Genomic DNA, 24,678 nt, shown 5'->3' on the forward strand with positions numbered 1-24,678 from the left:
TTTGATAGGGAATATTGCACCTTAAAATTTATCATAGAAAGTATTTGGCAAACCTTTATTATAAAGGACCAAAAAGTAAATATTTTAGGGCCACAGGTCTTTATCATAACTACTGAACTCTGCTGTTGTAGCATGAAAGCAACCATAGACAATATGTAAATAAACACGCATGACTCTTTGCCAATAAAACCATTTACTATAATAGTCCCTCTGGCCTTAGTGTGCCAACTTCAGATCTAGGATACATCAGAACATATCCTTCCTCACTCTTGCCCACAAAGCTTTTCACCACTTTTTATGTTTAATTTATTTTAATTTTTGAACATATATTGCATCTTTCAAATAGCCACCGACTTTTAAATGTTTAACTTACAAATATCTATAAAATGTAATTTTTCTTCTCATTTTTATTAAGTCCTTAAAATCCATTAAAATTCTTTGGAATAACTTATTTCCACCCCCCCCCCCCAATAGCAAACTGAGAGAAAGTGACATAGAATATAAATTATATAAAGAACTAATTAAAAATGATTCATGGATCTAGTCATTTAAATTTTCCTTGGCTATTTTACTAATTCATGAATTGAATTACAACTTAAATAGAAGACCAGAATTGAGCTAAGTGCTTCAGTGCCATTATTTTGTATGTGGACATAACTGTTCAAGACAAATAAATTACGGTCAAGTATTCCAATGGCTCAAGCAGCATTGACTCAAAATACCTGGTGATGTGTATGCATGGTACAAGTAGACTCCAGAGAACTTGAGAGGAAATAATAAAACAGAATCATGAAATTTTAGAATTGGAGGTGTCTGTATGGAATAATTTGTTCAAGCTCATTGCCTTATGGTTGATGAGTGTGGTGTCATATCTTATTTTTCCATCACTGAATGGATTGTTTCTTTTTATTAGATTTCCAATTCTTCTTAGGGAATTACTCCCTTCCTGCCTTACACTCAGGTGGGGATGGAGTTTGGATGACAGTTTGGATGAGGTTGGTTTCATACTCAGGTCAACAAGTGGGTAATTGACCCACTTTGGACACATCAGAGAGAGCCCTGTAAACTTATTAAAGTATTAGAAGAACCAGTTCAGAGAGGTTCCTGATCCAAAATTGGTCATTTTAATTCTGGGATGTTTCTTAAGAATTGTCAAGAGAAAGGAGCTTCCTTCTTTTACTTTCTCTTTCCTCCCTCCCAATCTCACTGTTTCTTTCTTTATTCTCTTTCTTGCTTTTCCTCTTCCTCCACTCCCTCTCCTCTTTTAGAGATGTTAAGCTTGACAAAATGGTATGGCAGCCATTCTGCCACCTTGTGGAAATGGTCCGTCTGAGAATGAAACCAACACAGACAGGTGGTTTGAGATGCAGTTCCAAGTTTTGATGGCTTCCAGTCTCTGCATGCAGCCAGCCTTAACTATAACCAGAAACATGTTTCTATAACCATAACAGCAAAATAGTTCCCCTCTTTTTTTCTTAAGCTTGAGTTGGGTTTTAGTCATTGCAATAGAGTCTAGATAAACACAATAGGTTAATCAACTCAATAAGTGAACCTTGTTAAGTGGGAGGGTCAGGACTTTCACATTCTCTAAATGTGATGCTGCTTCTAGGAGATCAAGATGGAGACTAGCAGATCTGTTCAAATCTTACATGTAAAGTATATAAGGTAAAATGTGGACTACTCTCTATGTTTCATGGACACAAAGTACCAAGTTGAGATAGTAACCTCATTTCACAGATATTCTTGCTTAGGACAGAACCAAGTTTGAGAAAATATTGATCAGCTATAAAGGAAACTATTTTTCATATTTACATATAGCACAGGTGAGACAAACAACTAGAGGGGATGCTGGAAGGTCAGCAGTACAGGACACCCTGGAGTAGGTAATACACAGGGGACTTCTGTTCCATGACCAGCACCACAGCCTTCAATCCCACTGAGCCCTCAGTCAGTACAGCTGGGCCTGCACACAGGTACCAGTATTCACTCTACAAATCTTTATGGAATCTATACTTGGGATAGATTTGAGCAATATAAACTCAGATACTTGGGGCTTCCAAGAAAAAAAATTCCTGACAACCACTTATTTGGAAAAACAAAAGGGGTTGGTTATTTGCTTATTAATCCTCTTACAAAATGATTACATAATTTAATTCCCTTACGGTGCCCCCCAAACTGTATTAATTAGAAACATCAATGTATATATTACGTGAATGCAGGCCTTCACAGAAAGTAAAACAAATAGTATGCTGATTTCTGCCTAATTGACTATATATATATATATATATATATATATATATATATATCCTTTTACCATACAAATAGTCATAAAAATATCAAAAATCAAAACATACTGTTGGGAACCACCCTGCCTGGTTTCAGGAGCTGTATCCCTCCATAGCTCAGGCTGAGTGAGTGACCCTTGGACCATAAGCCACTAAAGAGACAAAGCTTATCTCCCTGGCAGGAGCACTGCTTCTGCTCCTTTTTCCATAACTGGCCTCCAGTGTTTGGTCAGTTAGCCAATGACAGGTAAAATTCCTCAAGGGAGGATTGACCTAAGGCAGGCACAATCATGTGGAGGCCCTAGGGAAGGACTTGGGGGACTATAAGGGGTGATGAACCCTTGCCCCTCGGCTTTGATGAAGCCTGACTCACCTGAGTCTGCCAGAAGTCTCTGAAAATTCCTTGGCTATTTGTCTCCTCTGCCTGACTTAACCCCGGAAATGATGACAGAGGGTGGTGCAGCCTTGTGCTGGGAATAATAGGCTCCCGGAGATTGGCCTGAGAAAGAATATGTAAAATCCTGTGAAGCCTGCTTTGCTAAGAATGCTCTTAGTTAAATGATAAAGGCCTAGGCAGAAAATGAGTTTTTCCCCCCAAAGTTTTGTAGCCTTTTAGCTGACAGACCCTGACTTAGAAGAAGCCCTAATAGTTCTTTGTATGATATCTACTGTTCACTGCCTGACGATGATTAATAAGCTGTACCTGAACTTCTGAGCAAAAAAACCCAATAAAAGCCTGTTTAGGCTAATGTCAGCACACTCTCCCCTTGAGAGGGTGGCCAGGTCATTCGGAGGTGCTCCCCCCTTGAGGGAGTAGTAGTGCCATCCCTTTTCCTCCACAGGAGTTGGTAGTCCATGTGAATTTGTCTTGATTTTCCAGCCATAACACCATGGGCACTTCAGGCCAGTGCATGGGTCACATACCAAGAAAGACATTGTTGATATTCTTCATTCACTACATAACAATTAAAAAGAACATAAGGCTGATCTATTAGTGTTTTTTCTTACAATGGCAAATACAGAGCTATAATGTAACTTTTCAACTTTTGTCCAATGTAAAATTTACAAGAACCAGTAAGAAACAAACAAAAAGTTTGATCTGCTACACATTTGTTTGTTGATAGAAAAACTGTTAACGCTGGCCACTGAACCTCACTGAATGGGAGTTTATGTCTGTTGATTTCTATAGCATTATGCAGATTGAAATCACATTTTAACCTGTTAGACATCTGTAATGCTTACCTGGGCTTCTGGTTTGTATATAATTTTTATTCTTCCATTGAATAATCTCCTAACAGAAGTGATTACTGATAAAGCTGAGTGGAACTGGAATAATCCTGGGGCTATATAACCAATATACAAGTATAACCCCAAATTTTCTCATTTTGGAGCTATGCCTGAGACACAAAGACTAGTGTCTTAGTAAAAGAAAACAGTGTTTAAGCAATAATATTGACAAAATGAGAAATACACAGATCTTAGAGCTTACAAAACAGGATTTTATTTAAATTTGTATACAAATAAAAATTTACCAAAATATCATCATAAACCTAATTACCCCCTCCCCCCAATGGACATTATGAAAAAAAGTCATATCCTCTTAATTACATTTCCCCAGCTGGTAGAGTCTGTGGGGGCTCAGAAGGACAGGGGGAGATGAAATACTGACACAAAGTAATTTCATCTTGGAATGTCTTAATTAAAGAGATTTCCAAAGAATCAGCTCTCTTCAGTTTTCATATTAAAATGAAATCATCAACTTGAAAATCCAAATGAGGTTTCTGGCCTTATTTTTCATGTGAGGTAAGGAGTATATTCAATATTAAGGCAAGTGGTAGAATCCAGGTACGGAATGTCATGTGGAAGTGTGGACTTCCCATTGTAAAATATACTTTGGAATATTCATGGACTTTTCAACCATGTGCTAGAATCAGAAACTTGGAAAAAGTGTGACAGTGTATAACAGCTATTTGTTTGCATGTTTTAACTGTGCCTTTCCAATACCTAATCTGCTACATGTAGTCTTGTCTGAGGTTTTGATGACCTGAGATCTTTTTATTCAAAAGGAGTAAATATCCACTAAAATTGCTGTCAATGAATATAGGCCTGTTGGCCACAGACTGCTCTCCAAAGTCAGCAACACAATGCCTACTGAGCAGGTTCAGGGTGACAGAAAAGTAGGAGAACACAAGGCATTAATTTAATAGACGGTAAGTAAAATCAGATTTTTTAGGCTGTCTAGATTTCTGACTCAAGATGACACAGATTTAAGATTTTTCATACAATTCTTGCTCCTCCCCATCCCATATTTTTCCCCAATGCGATAACCATTTCCTTCACAGTGAAGAGAGAACCATCCATTTTTATGGTAAAACAGACTTCTTCCTCCAGGGGACAATGACAAAAGCATCACTTTTTAGTCACACTGGCCACCGCCTTTTTGGCTGCATCCTCCAGGTCGACAGCTGAAGTAATGGGGAGCCCACTGTTACTGAGTATGCTCTGGGCCTCATGGACGTTGGTTCCTAGAAGAGGGGTGACAGACAGTCATTGGTGTGAAACTGCAGGTGATGCCCTAAGAAGTTTCATAAAAACTGAAATCATGGGATGCCTGGGTCTCACTAATATAATTCATTTACAACTCAGCTTCAGCTTTGTATGATGCATATATGGCTATTTAAATAAATCCAGATGACAAATTTATTTTTTTACTTTTGTTTTTTTAGAGAGAAGGCAAGGGAGGTTGGGAGGTTGCCTTTAGCACATACCCTGACTGGGGACTGAACCTGCAACCTAGGCATGTTCCCTGACCAGGAATTGAACCCAAGACCTTTTGGTTTGCAGAACAATGCCCAACCAAATGAGCCCTACTAGCCAGGGCTATTTTCCCCCTCTTTACATCTAAATGTGTGACATTATAAAGATATTGCCTATATTTTCTCTGGCATTTAAAACATGAAAATAATGAGGTGCTTATGAGCCTGTGAAAAAAGAAAGATTAACAAACACTTGTTAACAAATTTTAAAAAGGAAAATCTTTTGAAATGGATTTATGCCTTGACTGAAGAGTCTGAATATGGAAAGTAAAGAAAAAGCTTTTTGTAAAAAGTGAGCCAGAGAATGGTAAATCAGGGTATTGGGTTGCAGGAGAGTATTCATTCTGTGCTTTTCACTAGCGAAGCAATGAAATGTACGTTCTAATCAATGTCCTGACAAGAAAGATTATGTAATGAGATCTATATCAAGCAGTGGTCCAACTAGAAAAGAAGATAAAAGATACAACTTCTGAGAGACTAAGGGACATTTTTTACTGATGAAAGCTGAAGTTACTGAAAATCCACAGTCAAGCAGATGTGATATAGTTTTGGTCCATACAAGAAGTCATGTCCTGATGTCTTAACATAAAGGGTCCGAGTCATGGCCTGACCTGAGATTGGAGGTTCAGACAATCTGCCCACCTATGGCCATGAATCCACTGCTTTGGGGACTATGACAGTCCTCAGCATGCTCATTCCTGCTTCTTCCTCATTCTATCTAAAAAAAGGCAGAGGCCCTGAAAAGGACCATTGCAGTTTTTGATGGCATCTCTTAGCCATTCCTGGTGGATCTGGAGGATTTGCTGGCCAAGCTATTCTACTCAAACATTTGCTTCTGGGAATGATGACTTAACACACAATGTTTTTTTTGTTGTTGTTCTTTCGGTGACCAAGCCCCTAAAAGATGTGGTAATATTTGAGAGTCTAATGAAATACCATCATTTCCTGTACTTTTACCTAGTTAGTAAGACACAGCCTGTTTATAAGCAAAGACTTTGAAATCTAGACCTTGGAGGATGTAAGAATGCAAGGATCAAGGAGGCACAAGGTCAGCATGTTTCATACAAAAGGTAAAGCTGAGTTAAAAAGGAATGGTGGAGTGAAAAGGCGATGTTGTGTTGACTCTCCAGGGGTCCTGGGCCCACCAAAGCGGTGGTGAAGGGGACACTCAGCACTGGGTCTTTGGCTCAATGCTCGCTCGCCACTGCTTGACACAGGAATCTGATGAAAGTGGTCTCTGCAAAGCATTAACTCGAAAGGCAGGGGAGTTGTTACTGAAATGTCCAGCCTCTCATCCTGGCTCTGTTGTGCCTTAGTTTGTAGTTTTGAGTAAATCATTTCACTGCTTTGAACCCCAACTTCTTTTATCTCCAGATACAACATTATGACCATCTTCCTTATAACAAATATTCATTAAACACTTACATATGTCCTATATAATGCTAAGTGACTTACATTCAGTCTTTTCCATGACTGAAAAGGTCCTACTGCCCATTACGAGATGCCATTACTGAGGCACAGAGAGGTTAGAGAACCTTTCCATGGCCATACAGGTCACAGTGGCAGAGACAGGATGTGAACCCTAGTCTCTCCAATTACATAATCCTAACTGTTCCAAAGCAACGCCTGTCTGTTCCCTTGTAAAGTGAGGGTGAGAATGATGATAGTAGCATAGGCTGTGGTGAGAAGCAAAGGAAATAACACATGTGAAAGCATTTTGTAAGTGGAAAAGTATCTGTGGCAGACCAGGCCAGCTTCCACCATGGGGAGCTGTGGCTGGGAGGTAGCTGCCCAAGCAGTGTGCAGTACCCAGGACCCCTTGCATCCAGATGGGGTCACATGACTGAATTCTGGCCACTGGAGTGCAAAGAGAAAGAAAACACATGCCCATAAAAGTCTCCAATGGGACCCTGGACACTGGTCTCAGAGTCTGCTGTCTGGAACATTGCCAGCCTAGACAGCCTGGAAGGCACCTTTTTGAAGATGGCAATGACTCCTTCAACAGGGATAATTGATTAGGGCAGAGGACCCCACTCACTTTCGTGGACCTCATAATAAATGAGAAAGAACATTCTATTAATTCTCTGACATTTCAGCATTTCCCTCTTGTTACACGAGCTAGCACTTACTTGAACAACATATTACTTTGTAAATGTGGTAGGTAGCTGCCAAAACAATCAATCCCCACCCTCCTACTGTTCACACCCCTGTGTAATCCTCTCCATATAACAATGAGCTGGATCCAGGTAATTGCTTCTTATGAATAAGAATGTAACCTTAGTGATGGAATGCCACCTTTGAGACTAACTCAAAACCCCATGATTCCACCTGGTTCCCTCTGACTCCTATATTGTTTGACTGCTCTGCCAACTTCCTTACAGGAAACCCAGGAGACAAGGAACTGACGCCAGCCTCTGGCCAACAGCCAATGAGGAATGGTGGCCTTCATCCCACAGCCACGTGAGTGCAGCTGGAAACGACCCTTACCCAGCGAAGCCTTGATGTGATTTTAGCCCTGGGAAAGATCCTGAGCCTCAGGACCCAGCCAAGCCACACCTAATTCCCCACCACAGAGACTGAGCTCATCAATGTTCCCAAGTGTTAAGCTGCTCAATGTCAGGACAATTCAGGGCAATTTGTTACTGAACTAATGCATATGTAAAGATCTATTATTTCATTAACACAATGTCTGTGTGTATATTGACTGATTTGGTGGAGTTTCAGCCAAAGTCCCAGAGGCTATAAAGTAGGCCAGAGGACCAGACAATGGCAGGTGTTGGAACCAGGCCAGGGAATACCTACATTAATCCGGAGGGAAAGCCAGCATGAGTAATGACACAGCATGAAGCAAAAACCTCAACTGGCCCAGAAGGTGAATAAAAAGTAAATATGTAAACTTTAAAAAGATTTTATTTATTTAGTTTTAGAGATAGGGAAGGAAAGGAGAGAGGGAAACATCAATGCAGGTTGCCTCTCACCCGCCCTTTACTGGGAACCTCATCTGCAACCCAGTCATGTGCCCTGACTGGGAATCAAACCTGTGTCCCTTTGGTTCACAGTCCATGCTCAATCCACTGAGCTATATGAGCCAAGGCATAAATATGTAAATTTTATCTCCTTTAAAACAGGCATAGTCTAGAATTCTTTCCACAAGGGTTCTCCAATCTCCCAGGGAAGAAATCTAACCTAAGATACAAAAGGCTCTTCTCTCCCTTCCCTTCTTCAGAGCACCTTCCAATCTCAACACATGGATTCCAAGACCTCAATGATCACCCCAAGAAATAGACTGATCCGCCTGATTCTCCAGGCACCCTGGGTCCTTGTCCCTAACTCTTCCTCTCCTTGGTGTGAGTCCTGATGTGGGCATGGGTCTTACTCAGGCCTGTCAAGCTGTCTGTGTAACTGGACTGATACACGAATTAGCAGTGTTAGTTGTAGTGACAATCATAGTAAAAGCAGCAATAGCAGCTACCACTTAGCACGTGTCACAGGCTATTCCAGGGTTCTAAGTGTATTAGGCCATTTGTTCCTCAGTGGCGATTCCAAGATAGCTGTTATTATTCCTCCTTTTACAGATGAGAGGACTGAGGCACAAGTAAAGACTAATGTCTGGCAAGCATGGATAGTAATAGCTAGGAAGCAGTGGAATGAGCATTCAACACGCCCTGTCACTGGTCTAAATGACTTCTGGAACTAATACTTGATACATTTGTTTTGAATCTTGAATAACTCCTTATGATATTATATACATGTGTCATAATAATAATAATGTTGGCAATAATAAAAAACTCTGCATTTTTGTTGTTTACAATATCCTCCCACATGACTTTATTTGACCTGTACAATGATCTGATGAGTTAGATCAGAATTTGTTTCCAAATCCATTCCTTTTTCAGCCAAGAGCACTGAGGCTTAGTGACTGGCAGGATTCAGTCTTAAAATTCTATGCTGTTCTCACTCTATTTCCATTTCCTGGGGACTCCTGTTTAAATGCCTGTTTGGCATTTAAAATTGGCAGCACTATTCCACGCATGAGATCACCTGAATTTCAATGATGCTACAAATTACTTAAGAGCAAAAATCAGGCACAATTAGAATGCCTGCTCTTTCCAAGATCCCATCTGGCTAAACCTACTCTATCCACTGTCCCTGCTGGAGGAGGGACCACAGTGTTCCCTGAGGCAGAATTGATTGTTCTCAAAAAACTGATTGCAGCTGATCCAAGGACGGTCCAAATACGGATGATGGTCATTGTCAGATTGTCCCAGTAGATTTGTTCATGGCTATGGGTAGTACCCATGATGAGCATAGTAGCATGAAAAGGACTCATGAGACACAAGCAGACAAGAGAACAGCACACCACTTATGCAGAGGGCTGTGGAGTCAGGTGAACAGATGAGGGCTGCCCTGGTGCTCCTGAGGTCTGCCTCCAACCCAGACCCTTTTCTTGCACGGGGCCAGTGTCACCATGGTTCCACTCCATTCTGAGAGCTGTTTATTCAGCTTCACAGGAGTTTACCTCTACATGAAGACTTTTTTTTGTTTCCAAAATAAGTGCTCTTCCTTGCGACCTATCTAAATTAGCTTAACTAAATCCATTAATTAAGATCCCTTTTAGCATCCAACTTAGCGCCAGGTGTTTCCAAGGAGGGAAAGGCAACTGATTTGGAAATCTGTGACCCTGCAGACAGGCTGAGCCTTTGGCCTTCGACCTGGAGGTCTGTTGCCTTCTCTTTGCCTGGTTGATACTCACTGGTTTATGAGGTACCTCTGTAAATGGCATTTCTTTGGGGAAGCTTTCTTTTCATCACTTCCCAAATCCCAAACTAGAGCAGAAGATTGTAAAATGAGCTTCCAGAGTACCTCGTACTTATTGACTCTTCTCTCATCCACACTAAACATAAGCTTCAGAAAAAGCTGACATTTTTTCAGGCCTGCTCATCAGGGAAGCTCCTTGTGGATGGAGTGAACTGCCACAGATGGGCTTATGTGTGCAAAGTGAGATGGTGGAGGGAAGGGCTAGGTGGGTACTTTTCTAATTGCTTTGCTGGCCCAGCATCCTCAGATAACCCTTTGTGTTAGGTTTGTGATAGAAACTCCAAATGGCCTGATGAAAAACAAGGAGAGCTTGTTCTTGAGCTTTTCCAGGGTTCTCTGGGGGCTTTCAAAGGGGCCTCAGCAGCTGGCTGTGTGCAGTGTCCTCTGGTGAGGGTTCCCAGCTGCTGCCAGGCCTCTGCCCAGCAGCTCCTCACGCTCCTGGTTCAGAGCCAGCTGGCAGGGCCAGGGTCAGAGGGCACACAGGGCCCTCCCTTCTCCGGCTATCCCTGCAGGACCATATCAAATATCTAATTGCTTCATAATTTCAGGATCCATTAAAGTGAATTTTAATTATACTTGCAGTTATAGTTTAATTACAGTCTTAATTATTAAGTATATACTAAGCACACTCAGAACTAGGCTGTTTGAAAGGAATGTTCATATTGAAACAGAAAGCTCAGGCACAGACTAGGAGGGGAAACGGAGCATATACAGGGGACCTGGTCAAAGATCTCCCGCACAGGGCAGGAGTGGTGGTGTCAGAGACAGAGGACAGAGAGAGACAGAGACCCCTAGAGAAAGAAAGAACTAGATGGAGGCAGAGGGCGAGACTGGCAATAGAGTCAAAGAGAGACTGAGACACGAGATACACACACAGAAGGATGAACAGACAGAAGATGAGACATACAGAGGAAGAGAGAGACATAAACAGAAAAAAGAGACAAGAGACAGAAGGGATAATAGAGGAAGACTAGAGATTTAGACAGACAAGAGAATGGAGGCAGAGGGAGGAGTAGAAGAAAAAGAAGAGAGGATGAGTGAAGGTCACAGAGAGAGAGAGACCCCAGAGAAACCTGAAAAGAGAGGGTCATGAGGAATAATCCAGAGGACAGGCACATGAAAAGAAAGAGAGAGGGGCAAAAAGTCAAATAGAGAGGTGAGGAAAACTGAGCTTTGCCAAATGTGGCCCACAGCAGCCCTGCCCCTGCCAGTATCTCCCCCAGAGAAACACTTGGAATCACCACCTGATCAGACAAACTGTTCAGCTGGCCGAACTTTGGGGACTTTACATCAGCTAACTGAAAACTACTCAGTTAAGTGGTTATCTACCCACTGCATGCCTGAAACATAGCAATGCACAAAGAATCAAAAGGGAATAATTTTAAAATAAAGTCTTGCTCCGCTAGTACAGAGCATCATAGAAAATAGTAATACTAATTATTAGTCTTAAAAATTGTCCAACTCTTCTTTCTGTTTGACCACTGACTTCCTGCCACTGGGTGGAGCAAGAGAGCTGTAAACAGAGCTGCAAGGTGAATTTATGGAGCTCATTCTTTTACTCTTCTCACAAGGGAGAGAAGACAATGGTAGTGGACACAAATTACAGGGTTTGGTTCAAAAGGTGCGCCCCTACCAGGGCTTCTTATCACAGGACGTGTGTAGAATCTGTCTTTTTAAAACTATTACTATTAATATGAAGTCAGTTTTTTTTTTTTTTAAGGAGAATGATAGGTAGCACTTATTGAGTGTAGATAGATACACTAAATGTTTGTTGGATACATGAGTTAAGGGCTTCACAAATATCATATCACTTTAATCTTTGTAGCAATCCTAGAATGATGTCATTTTTTCTCCATGTTACCGACGAGGCAGCTGAGGCACTGAGAGGCTTAGGATTCCCAGACGTCCCCCACAAGTCAAAGGCTGAGCCAGGACCAGCATCTGGGCTTGTGTGACTGCAAATGCACAGGACAACCATGCGGCCTGGACTCTCGGGGCAGACAGGAATCCCAGGGAACCTCTAAGCTAAGTCTCTTGTTTTTACTGGAGGGAACTGAGGCCCAGAGATGCGACACAATTTGCTCAGGTCGAACAACCAGTAACCATGACAAGCCTGACTCTAACTCTGTGTTCCAAGTCAGGACAGTGGTCTGGAGGTAAAATGAAGGCAGTGACACCTTTCTGCACCACCTGCAAGCTTATAATAATTTTTCCATTTTAAAATAGTTGGAAGAAAATCAGGACAATATTTTGTGATACGTGACAATTATGTGAAATTCGAATTTCTGTCCATCAATAAAGTTCTGGTGGAACAGCTAAATGAAGCTGTTTCTGAGCTTCAGTGGCAGAACTGGGTGGTTGTTAAAGGTGCTGTGGCCCATAGGTCCTAAAATCTCTGACCCACTCTCAAAGCAAGTGACACTTTTGTTTATTTGTTTTACTGAGGGAGGGGAGGTGGGTGGAAGCAAACCAAATTCTATAAAGCAGCAGACTCCTCCTAAAATGCTCACTGTCCTTGTGCTCTTGCTCCTCCTCTGTATTGTCCTTTCAAGTGACAATCGGATAGAGGGGGTCCAGTTTTGGGTGACCTGTGAATTTGGACAACTGATCACAACTGTTTTGTCTTCTTACAGTACCATCAGAAGTGGGATAATGATTGAGGATCAGAGGTAAAGCCCCTGCTGAGTTGGCAGCCCTCCGTCTGCCCACACTCAAGTTATGTATTAGAGCTCAGATAATGACAGCTAACATGTATTAATCATGTTCTAGGTGATTCGAAAGCGCATTTGATCTTTACAATAACCCTATGAGGCTCACATATTTTTATTTCCATTTCACAGATGAGGGAGCTGAGATTTCACACCTGGCTCTGTAAAGACCAGCTGAGCAATCCAGGCAACTTACTGCAGTTGGGTGAGTATTTTATCAAAATGTTTATCCCTCAGATTGTATAAAATTAAAGATGACAAAAGATACTCTGGGGAGCTGTACCCTCTGCACACCATTCCTTGATGACTTCTCCCATGGTGAGAAGAAACCACTGCCCCGGGTTGAATCTGACAGTTATTCCAATGATAACAGAAAAAGTCAGCATCTCCAGTGGGAGGGAGCTGATAGCCAGGTTCTTGGCTATGCTTCAAAGAATGGTGTGTATGTGCTTATGGTCACACAAGTGGGGTTTAGGACCAAGTCTAACATGGATCTATTGAGGGCTTATGCTTTTACCATGTTGACTCTCAAAGCAGCAAAAGTACAGGTGCCTTAATGTTGAACAAGAAAAGAACAAGAACAGTTTACAATTCTGCACCTGCAAGGGACAGGAATGATCTTTTAAAGAAGGAACTGTTCTAAACACCAAAACATCGGCATGTGGACTTCACCTCCCTACGTCCACCTCAATCCATGTCCATTTTAATTTGTGGGTGATTTCAAGAATTCTCATTTGTTTGAAATGGTGGCTCTGAACCCCACTGCTGCCTAGCAAGTGGCATCACTGTACATGATTCTGTACTTACATGGAGGAATGACTGAGTGGACCTCACTGCTAACAGTTTTGTGAGGAGTTATCTTCTGAGTGCTTAGTTTGCTTGCCAAATTCTTTCTCAACTCTCATGGAGTACTTCAGAGATGAGGGTGGAGGGAGGTTCAGACATAGCTACCATGGAGGAGCTTCCAGAATTCCCAGTCTTGCTGCTACCTCTTTTCTCCACCAGGCTGCAAGTTATGTCCCACTGCCTGCCTTTGAATTAAAGACCTACTGTGGCACCACTACACCCTTTCCTTTCATATCCTCTATGCTACTTTTTGCACAATGAAAATTATGGGGGGGGAAACCCATGAAGCCTAAAACCTGGCCATTTACAGAAAAGGTTTAGACCTTTGCTCCATTCAATCCAAATTGCTGGCCTTGTGGTTGCAGGGCCTGGCAGAAGCCAAGAACCCTGCTTCATCCGGTACCTTCCCAGCCTGCAGCCACACTTCCTACTTCTGGTATAGCAGTACTTGTATTTCTAGGGGAGAAAACTCCAAATCTGCTCTTTGAATCAACAGTAGCAAATATTGGCTCCAGTGCCCCCTCTCTCCTTTCCCACAACTGTGGTGGACAGTAATTACCACTGAGCTGGAATCCTGCCTCAGAATCTTCATCGGCACAGCAGGTGGCATTGCCAATAACCTGAAAGTGCCATGAGATGAAAGCTATGTGTCCTCCCTGTCTAATATGCTCACGAAGTCTTAGGAAGCTGTGCTTCTGGGCAGTCCCAAGGTGGTACTCTCGGGGAGTCATTTTAACAGAACACATGAGCCACCTGTAAAATAGTACAGATGGAACCTACCTGGGTGTCAATTCTCTGACAGCTATGTGCTCTTGCTTTTTGATGGCTGATCAAATTTAACATTCATTTTTTACATAAAAAAACTGAGGCATGGAAACAATGAACTGACTGGTAACTCAGAAAATACCCAGTGGTGTTGTGATGATACAAGGTGGGACTCAGATGTGGGTCCCCATACCTGCCAGCTCTCAAACCTTTACTTATTCAAGTACTCATGCATAGCTTCTGCTCAGGGAAACAACGTTAGACTCTAGTTTTTGCAGGGATGACCACTACCTAGACCAGGGTGGGCATCTGACACAAAGGCAGCCCACGCTGCAGGCAGACTGATGACCTGCAGTGTGCATTAGAGAAGGCATTTCCTTCCATGCAAAGGGCTAGTCATCAGCACAGCACTCCTGGTCTCTATCACTCTCTGGATGGTGGTGACAGAGACCTACCTGATTGGAACATCTGAAAGAAGAACTGAGTTCATGCAGCCAACCCCTTCCTCTGCCCTCAAATTGGAGTAGGCTGCTCACAGTGAGCCCAGGCAGTCTTTGACCCCTTATGCTTCTTCCCTGGAGGTGGGAGGTGCCTGTGACTAGGTGTGTCAAGCTGACTAATTCCTGAGTTCAGAGTAAGGAGCTCATATACACAATAAGGTGTACTCTTCAACCTTTTTATCGGTAATGAAGGTGATATTTCAGTCTCCTGAGTCCTTTGTCTTATTTCTCAGCAGGATCAAAACCCAGATGGAGAAGAATCTCTTTGGTCTACTCAATCCAACAACATGCCTGGCTGGATGGGCTGTGGACAACAGGAATGATGGTTATTAGCTAAGCTTAACAGACTAATACTCTGTGGGATTGGGACTTCTAGGAAACACACAGGGGCCAGGCTGGCCTCAACAAGAGGCTGAAGCTAGAGGCACCAGGAAAGAACAGGAGGGTATGAGAGTCAGAGTAGGGGGCTTCCCAGGTGCAATCCCATTAAAGCCTGACACTAAATTGCCTTTATACAGTATTAAGGTGGTTGGAGAACCTCAAGTCATTACATTTGAAAAAGAAAAAGGAAAAAAAAGCTGCATCCTGCAGATGCCACCTTCCTTAAGGGAAGTGTGTGTCTTGCCACCTCAGCATGGCTTTTCCACCCTGTGCCAGAGGCTTCCCTTGTGTAAAGCAGAGAGGATCGAACATGGTATAAATTTCAGTGACTCACATGAACTATCTGGGGGAAAAAAAAAACAAAAGCTCAGAGTGCCAGATATAAGAGATTGTTTGTCTGGAGAGATAAACATTATATCTGAAGACGGTTTAACTAATCTAACTAATAATTTATGTTAGGTTCTGTGAGGCTTGGTCTAATGTTTAAGCATGGCAAAGTTTAGGCATTCAGGAGTGTTCATTGGCTTAGACAATGAGAGGATTTAAGGCTTGATAATAGAACAAGAATGTGTCCAAAATCTCATTTGGTTTTGATGACAGCCAAAGGCACAATGACTGCTCTTCTCCCTTGGTCCCACACTTCAGTACAACTGAAACTTGCAGAATGAGCACAGCTGCAAAGTGCATGGACACAGCTGAGAGCTCTGTGGCTATGTCTTTATACCTTAATACTCAAGGTGTCATTTCTGCTTTAGCAGACCAAAGCATCATGTGGCAATGTTACCGTGTCCATGCTAAGAAGGACACGAGATTTGCACTCCTCTGGCTGTGGCTCCAATTTGTCAGAATTTCAGAGGGCAGAGATAAGGAAGTATCCATGGAGAAGAGATGCAAGAAACAAGAGTAAAAGAAACAGAATACAAAGTTTCTGCCTTGAGACATTCACAGTCTCAACAACATTGGAGAGAAATTAGGGAACATCAGAGAGACTGATAAGGACGATAAAGAAGGGGAACAGAGGGGACTCTTATTGCTAATGGTATTTAGCAAAAGAGAATCAAAATGTCCCTAGCCTGGTAGGTTGGTTGGTTAGAGCATCATCATGATATGCTAAATTTGTGGGTTTGATCCCTGGTCAGGGCACATACAAGAATCAACCAGTGAATGTATAAATAAATAAGTGGAACAACAAATCTCTCTCTCTCTCTCATATGAAAAAAGAAAAAAAAACTTTTAAATAATCAAAATGTTTATATTGCTGAAACAAACCTTTTGGTATTGGGTAGAAAAATCAAATTGAAAAGATCTGGCTAAGAGAAACAGGATCCAATCTCCAAATCATCTAGGCTCATTATTATTTCTTCATGAACTTACCTTGGAATCATAATAAGCACCTGAGAGAAAAGCAATTTCTTCCCCAGACATATTTGAGACATAGACGTTTGCTACAAATTTAAGTAGGACAATAACAAGGAAAATGAATTCTAAAAAAGAAACATTCTTTGAAGAAAAAGATCTGTGATCTACAATAGAATTGTAAGACTGCCCACAAAATCTAAAGCTTTCGCTAAAACACACTTGCACATTGAATACTCTCAGTGTTGACAAATATCTGTATATTTTTCAAGAATATCATGGGTTGGCCTGAATTAACAATCTAGATAATTTCTGTGTTAAGTAGGTATACACTTTAAAAAGGAAAAAAACCCAGATTATATGTTCTTTATTCATAACAGAAATAACTGTTGACAAAAGCTAACAAGCTCCCACCCCTCTCCCCAAATGTGGTCGTTTAATTTATTCAGGAGTCTTTTAAAGAAAAAGAATGTGAGGACTCTAAGATGGAAGTGAGATAGGTAGGAGTGGGTTCCACTTCCCCCTGTGCATGGGTGAAACACCTAGCCAATCAACTCAGGAACAAAGTGAACAGCCAAAGTACCACAGCATACATGAAGATAGGAGACCAAAAATTGTAGCAGACATTGAAACATCAGACAGTAAGGAGAGTGCTTCAGGGCAGTAGGGTCCCTGGGACCAGCTCGGGGACCAGCTTGGGGACCAGGGTGCCTGCAGTCCCAGGCCCAGCACCTGCTGGGCTCTTCTGCAGGGCTCTATCAGGTCAACGGCTCCCTCCCATGCCAAACAAGGTTTGAGCAGACTGGGAGAGACCTGGTTGCTTAAAGTCACAGAGAGGGAAATAAGGACTAAGTAGCAAACACACAGGGGCTGTGAGCACTCGTGGAGTCTATGGACACCAGCTGGTGAGAGTTGGGCCATGACGGGCCCCCACCCAGATAGTCCCCTGTCTAGTTGGAGAGTTGGGCTGTGTGAGAGGACAGGCCCTTGTGTGGAGCAGCAGGCTTGAGCAAGAGTAATTTCTCTAAAAGAAAAAGTGAAAAAAGAGACACGCGGTGGCTATTTGGGGCATTCTCCTGCTGCAGCAGCTCCAGCCTCTTCCCCACCCAGACACGAGGCACTCCCATGGTGGAGCAGAAGGCCCCTAGTCCACACCTAAAGCCCAGGGAGAGTGTGCACCTGAACCTGCTGGACAGGAGGCTGCTGGGGAATTTGGCTGGAGGCTGGCCTGGGATCTGGAAGGGAGAAAAGCAAAATCAATCCCCCCTCAGCCTACTGAAGCCAGGAAGACTAGCAAAACTGGCTCGGCCAGTTTGAAGCCAGCAGGAGGCTTTTTTAAAAGTAATTTTTTATTTCCGTTTCTATTTTTTCCTTTTATCTCCTTCTTCCTCTCTTTTCTTCTTTCTTGTTTTATTCCTTCTCCCTTTCTGTCCCTTTTTATCTCTTCTTCCTTCCTTTTTAAAAAAATTTCCACAAGTGGAACAATAAAACCTGGAACTGTAAAAGGACCGGAGTTGAACCCAAAGAGGGGTCATCCCAACAACTGAGACAGTGAGACAAATTTCACTTTGCTACTCCAAAGAACTTTCAAGTTATTGTATATTTTTATTATTATTTCTTTCATAATTCTTACATCTTTCATTTTGTTAGTATTTTTGTATTTTTTCTCTTTCTGTTTAGTCCAATGCAGCAAGTCCCAGAGGGGCTGCAGGTGGGGGTGACATCTCCTTGGCTCATCCTCTGTATCTGCAAATCTCTGCCTTCACATCTAATATTACCACTTCATCCCACCACTATGGATGGCTATGCCCTAATGTAATAGTCTCCCCTTCTCTCTAGTTCCCACTTTTAACTCTCCCAAGTCCATCTGCTAAGCCATCATTCTCCTGGCTATTCAATGTAAAACCCCAGCTCCCCTCTTTCTCTCTCTGCACATCTGTATGACAGTCCTGCCTGGGTTTTAGATTCTAACGTCATGGACTCTGGCTACTAACCTGAAGTTCCCACTCTGTTCTTTTAGCCATGCAATGTTGCTGCAAAGCCGTTTCTCTCTCCAGGATAGCCACTGATCTACCAGGTCCCGACTTCCGGCCTGTCACTTTAGGATTTCCACATTTGACTTGGAAGGTCTCCTTTTATAATATTTCTTTGCTAAGTCATATACCTAAATGTACTTTAATTATAGTAGTCAATACTGAGGGAGATTAAAAAAGGGGGGGGGATGCCAATGAAAGTGGGCTGAGCAACAGCAGGCACCCAGCTTGAGAGAGACACGCACCTCACAGTAGTCTGCATTCCCTTAGCATGTAGAGCCCTTGCTTGGTTTTTATTTAGATCCTTTATGGGGCCTTTATGGATAATACTATCTCCAGTTTCTGCATTTTATTAACTATTAGTGTCAAGAGTAGAGTTGGAGCAGGATTCTTCATCTTTCCCTTTGTAATTATGCAGAACCAATATAATTTGGGGACCTTGGGGTAGGGCTGCTTGTTTCCCAGAAATCACAGTGTCAGTGAGTGTCCTTTGCACGACCATACCGAGCATGAGAGCCAGTATCTACCAACAACATTTATCACACAAGATGCTAATTCCCACAAGAGGAAGAAAAGAATATCACCTAGGATTCCAGAAATGTCAAAAACTCTCCTGTTTCTCCTCCCTTAGTAAACTAGGTGCTTATTGCAGGATAGGTGCATGATGGTGAAGGAAGAGTAGTGTCAAAGGTCACCTGGGTGTTTTTAGCCTACATAAATTTGGTGACAGTGTCCTCTTTGGGCTTATCTTCACTCACTACAAGTAATTCCCCATGTCACAGTGGACACTGTGAGGTGTCAGTACTTCTGAAGGCTCCACACGCTGTGCTGGTGGCTGTCTGGGAAGCCCCGAAGGCCACTGCTACTAAGACAGAGGCAGATTCTAGGAGGGTAAACACTTAACATTTCATATGTATATTTCTTGTATTGTTAGATTTTTTCTTTTTTATTTCCCCAGTTATATAGTAATTGAGATTAGTTATTGTATTGCCATATATTCTCAATGCCTGGAGCTCAATAACCAGAAAACAGTATTTATTACATCAATTAAGTAATTAAAAACACAGGCATATACCTTGGAAGTACTTAAACTTAACTTAAAAGTTAACTTCAACTTTAACTTAAAAAGATGAAAATGTGATTGTCTAACGAACTTAGAAATGTCCAAAGTTCCTGGTACCTGGGGCAGACCTCTGATACAGCCAACAGATATTATTAAAGGAGGTAATCTTGGATGTGGCATTTGCATGTTTCAGCATGTTCATTATTCAGATACACATGATAGGGCTATGTTAAACGTCAGGGATCATTTCCTCCCTCTGGAATACGAAGCATCGTGTGAAAAAGAGAACTGATCCTTTTTAATCTTTGTGGAAAAATAAAAGTGAGGTAAATTTCTTTTCTAGGAATGTACTAAAAGCTAATAATTATGCACCTCTGTTGACACACAGGTATAGGGAGGATCACAGGACACAAAGGGTACACCATGGCATGCACTCACTTTGAGTAATTTTCAAGGGACAGACACTAGTTTGGAGAACTGCTCTTCTGTAAGAACAAGAGCTGACATGTAGAATCTGAGGGTCACTGGTCACTTTAACCCTGAAAACAGCCATCAACATTTTGTAAGTGTACTCATAGTTACACTTACACTGATGAACTCACCATCAGCTCCTTGATCAATTTTCTTTTTATTGCAGCCTTGCCAATTATTTCCCTGCTATTTAAATTATTTTCATTGAAATCAGTTATGTTACATTTACATTTACAAGATTTAATTCATTCAGATATTTTAATGTCCATATTAAACTGTGCCAACTGGAGCTTCTGCTATTTTTCTTTTTCTTTTGTGATCATTACTTCTATCAAGTCTACATGGTACTGATCTGAGTTAGTGAAGCAGAGAGTCTCAGAGAAAAAAGAGAGTGAGAGGAGAGAGAGACATGAAGAAAGAAGCAAATAGAGAAGAGCAGGTTGCAGCTGGGCTGGAGCCTTGACCTCTCAGGACAGAGGTACACTGCTGGGTCAAAATATGCCTGGTTTTTAGGTTGAGGACGTTTCTCAGGAATTATGGCACCAGCATACAGCATGGGGAAGTGGATATGTCTTAAGAATGATACTGTAAAATCTACTCAAGGGGGCTGCTTGATCACTGTAATCTGAAGTGTTTTTTTTCTGAAGTGTCACCTGAGGACATTTTTTCATTGCTTGTTAAAGAAAGAGGAAAGGAGAGAGGAAGGAAGAGAGAGAAACATTGGTTCATTGCCTCTCATATGAACCCAGACTGGGGGTCATTGGCACCTGGACTGGGTATCGAACATGCAACCTGGGTATGTGCCCTGACTTAGAATTGAACCCTCAACTTCCCAGTTAGAGGATGATGCTCCAGCCAAGTGAAACACACTGGCCTGGGCTAATATGAAGCTTTTGATGATGTTGACAGGCCTGTTGCATAGTTCTCACATTAGAGTGTCTGTGTTTCCTTCTCTACTTCAGTGGTTCTCAAAGCATGGTCCCTGATGTAAAAAAAACTATTTTTGTAGTAGTGATCATAATAAAATAATCATAATAAAGATAAAAAAACTCTGTTGGCATTGATAGTAAAGAAGCAAAAGTGATGGTGGGTGAGACTGCTCGTGTTACCACAAAAGCAAAGCAGTGGCACAAACCGCACCGTCACCCTGTTTTCATCAATGCGCACTTGCCACCAAGTGCTCTCACTTTCAAGTAAGAATGTCCTTGATGAACAGTAAAAAATATTAATTTTACCAAACCTCAACACTTAGGTATAGGTCTTTTTCTTTTTCAATATTTAAAATAACTTTTTAAGTTGCCTTTTATTTCTTTGTTTAGATGATATTTCTTGTTTTTAATTTGTTTTCCAGAAAGGTAATTTTCTATAGTTTTCTAGAAAACATTTTTTTCTTGAAGGCAGTCTCCCAAAGGGCCTCATAGAGAGTTACATACAGGGTCTAACACAAATAATGCCCCCTTTTTATTATAAAATCACAAGCATGTGATTCTGTAACATAACAATATCACACTTAAGCACACCACATGACATCTTAGGTGAAATGTTCAAACTAAAACTATAAATTATTACATCCATATTATTACCTTACTAATTACACTCAAGCAGGTGTTACTTCTGGTGGACGCTGTATGTGGCTCAGTGGGTGGGGCTCTCCCACAAAGCAAAAGCTTCTCAGGTTCAATTCCTGGCCAGGGCACATGTCTGGGTTGCAAACTTGTACCCAGCTGGGGCCCCTGTGAGAGGCCTCTGATCGATGTTCCTCTCACACATCAATCTCTCCCTCTCTTTCTCCCTCCCTTCCACTCTCTCTAAAATTAAATAAATAAAATCTAAGAACCAAAAACCCCAAAAACAGGTCTTTCTAATCCTCTGTATGACCATGTGGGAAATGTACACAAAGCTGTGTGCTGAACTCATGGTTGTTCTGAGGAATAGCATTTGCTGACTGTTCAAAGAGCTAAACCACCCACTTTCTCACTGAGTCCCATTCCTTGGAAGAACAACAGACTTCCCATGGCTGTGCTGACTCAGTGACCTGGTGGACATTTTCTCAAAATGGGTGAAGTGAATCTGTTGCTTCCAGGGAAACAAATGACTGTTCTGTGGCTGATGATAAAATTTATACATTTAAATGAAAATTAGAATTCTGGAAAACTTGCATCTACCACCTTGATAGGTTTCCAGTACTTAAAAGCTTCTCTGATGAGAATGGTGTGATATGAACAAATGTGAATTTCTTTTGGTTCTGTATGTTTAAATGTGTCAAACCTGAGAAGATTGCATAATTCAAAATGTTCCACATGATCAATGCATGATATTACAAATCACACATGTAAAATCTAATGCGTAAGACAGACAGATTTTAGTATAACAGAGTATGAAAAGGTCATTAAAATAATTTCGGATTCCACATAAAATATCTTTAATAAAGAAATTATTGCTTTATTAGCAGTACCAAAGAATATTCAAAATTATGTGAAGTGATTATTAAAAACTCCTCCCTTTTCTAAATACGTAACTCTATGGAAGGCCAATTTTCTTCATCTACTTCAACCAAAACAACATATTGCAACAGAGAAAATGAAGAAGCAAATAGCTGCATATTAAAGGAAGTTCAAAAACAATGCTATTTTAATTAAAATGTCAAGGTAATTATTTTTCATAAAATATATAGCACATGTATTTATTTATAAAACATATAATATAAAAAATAAAAAATAAGTTTAATTATTAAAATATTTTAAAAGTTTCTGTTACAAAATTATTAAATCAGTCAATAAATACTGAAATATATAATACAAAGAAACCAAAGCTCTTTGGGTCCACTGTTTTAACATGTAAGGAGTGCTGAGAACACGGAGTTTTGGGAACCACTGTTCTTCCTTGATGAATAAATTCTTGGAGCAGCATTTCTCAAAGTGTTTCTTCCAAAACACTAATTTCATGAAATGATTCATAAGAAAAGGGCTCTACTCTGGAATAAATTCAGAAAAGTTCATAACATATGCCATTCTTGGAGAGCTTCAATATATATTAGCCTGTTAGGTGTTCAAAGAACCACTGCCATACTGCATTTATTTCATGCTATTTAGTCCAGTGTTTCCTTATGTTTTGTTAGGAAGTCTGTGAGAGCAGAACACTCTAGTTACCTGACCTTGGAGAAAGGGTGGTAGAACTGTGGAAATCATTCATAACTTACCTTCAAGCCGGACCACCAGGGGCACCTTCAGTTTCAGTTCCCGGCAGGCTTTGGTGATCCCATTGGCAATGATGGCACAATTGACAATTCCACCAAAAATATTGACGAGGATGGCTTCAACCTGAACTCAAAAACAGAAAGGTGCCCATCAAAATGCTAATAGTCAACATTCTCAATAATAACTGGCTGAACGACAGAGGCCATTAAAAAAGACTCCTTTTTAACACAGAATATAAAATATAAAACAAAAGACTTAGAAAATATTAAGAAAGTTAAAATTTAGTAGTAAACTAATAAATATCAGTATGTAACATTATTATATTTACCCGTATTATCCCATCAGTTGTGCCTCTGAACTCAAAGTGAATTCAATCACCACTTATTTACTGTATATTGTCTTCTGCTTTTTCTTATGTACTTGTCTGGAACTGTTCTTTTATGAGTAGTATCATATAAAATTTCGGGCGCTAATGGTTTTTCTCCCCATGGTTTGTGCTTAAATTTATCTGTCATGGTGCCTTATAGAATATTTCAAAACTAGGAACTTATTATTTGTTGTTTTATATTCACAGGCAAAGCTGGAAACTTTTCCATGCTTCTTTAATACCATTTTCGCATGCAAGAGGTATACACTCAAAAGTCAGAGATAGCTTAATTTTCTTAGATAACATCCTTTTTAATAAAAAATGACATAGATCCTCCCAAAAAAGATATACAAGCTCATACTATAAGTTAGGATATAAGGAAAGTCAAGCCACTGACTGAAATGTTTTAGAAATGTACATTTAAACCCATCATGTTGACCTGTTTGTGCATATTCCATATTCAAAGGTGTGTGGGCAAAAAAAATTACTTGTCCTGATTTGATAAATAGGTATAAGAAAATCCTTCATAATTAACATGAAGAACAAGATAATGAAGAGAATTCATTACCTAGATTAACTGATAACACCCACAGAAAAATGGTTATTCATCAAACTGGAGGCATCAAAATTCCAACAACAGAATCACAATTAAATTATATTGTACTAACTGCAGAGCACAAATGAGTGTGCTGCTTGCCAGTTTAAATCCCATTATTTCAACATGCTAAGTTAACTACACAAAGCATACGAGAAGGGTGCCTTACATTTGTTCAGCACACAACAGTTTAGAAACTGCCATTATATGAACCCTCATTTTTAAACAATCTCCACTGGAGGGTATACTTACTGATTTTTAGAGAGGGAGGGAGGGAGGGGATGAGGAAGAGAGGCAGAGAGAGAGAAACATCAATTGGTTGCCTCCCATACATGCTCCAATCAGGAATTGAAACCACAACTTAGATATGTGCTCTGACCAGGAACCAAACTCACAACCTTTTGGTGTATGGGACTATACTCCAATCAACTGAGCCACCTGGCCAGGGATGAACCTTTTTTAATTTTTATCCTTGCC

General features: G+C 41.0%; 1 protein-coding gene across 1 annotated transcript in view; it reads right to left on the reverse strand.

The window, feature by feature from the left end:
* Positions 1 to 4,205: 4,205 nt before the first annotated feature.
* SUCLG2 (succinate-CoA ligase GDP-forming subunit beta) overlaps positions 4,206 to 24,678 on the reverse strand; it is a 267,662-nt gene continuing 247,189 nt past the window's right edge. The window contains exons 10-11 of the mRNA XM_037040913.1: positions 23,242 to 23,362; positions 4,206 to 4,810 (exon numbers count right to left, since the gene is read on the reverse strand). Coding sequence (XP_036896808.1) covers positions 4,695 to 4,810; positions 23,242 to 23,362 — 237 coding nt within the window. The 3' untranslated portion in view covers positions 4,206 to 4,694. The remainder of the gene's footprint in view (positions 4,811 to 23,241; positions 23,363 to 24,678) is intronic.

This window comes from Sturnira hondurensis, unplaced genomic scaffold (assembly GCF_014824575.4).
Source record: "Sturnira hondurensis isolate 20B ecotype Veracruz unplaced genomic scaffold, ASM1482457v3 Scaffold0002840, whole genome shotgun sequence".
Taxonomy (NCBI): Eukaryota; Metazoa; Chordata; class Mammalia; order Chiroptera; family Phyllostomidae; genus Sturnira; species Sturnira hondurensis.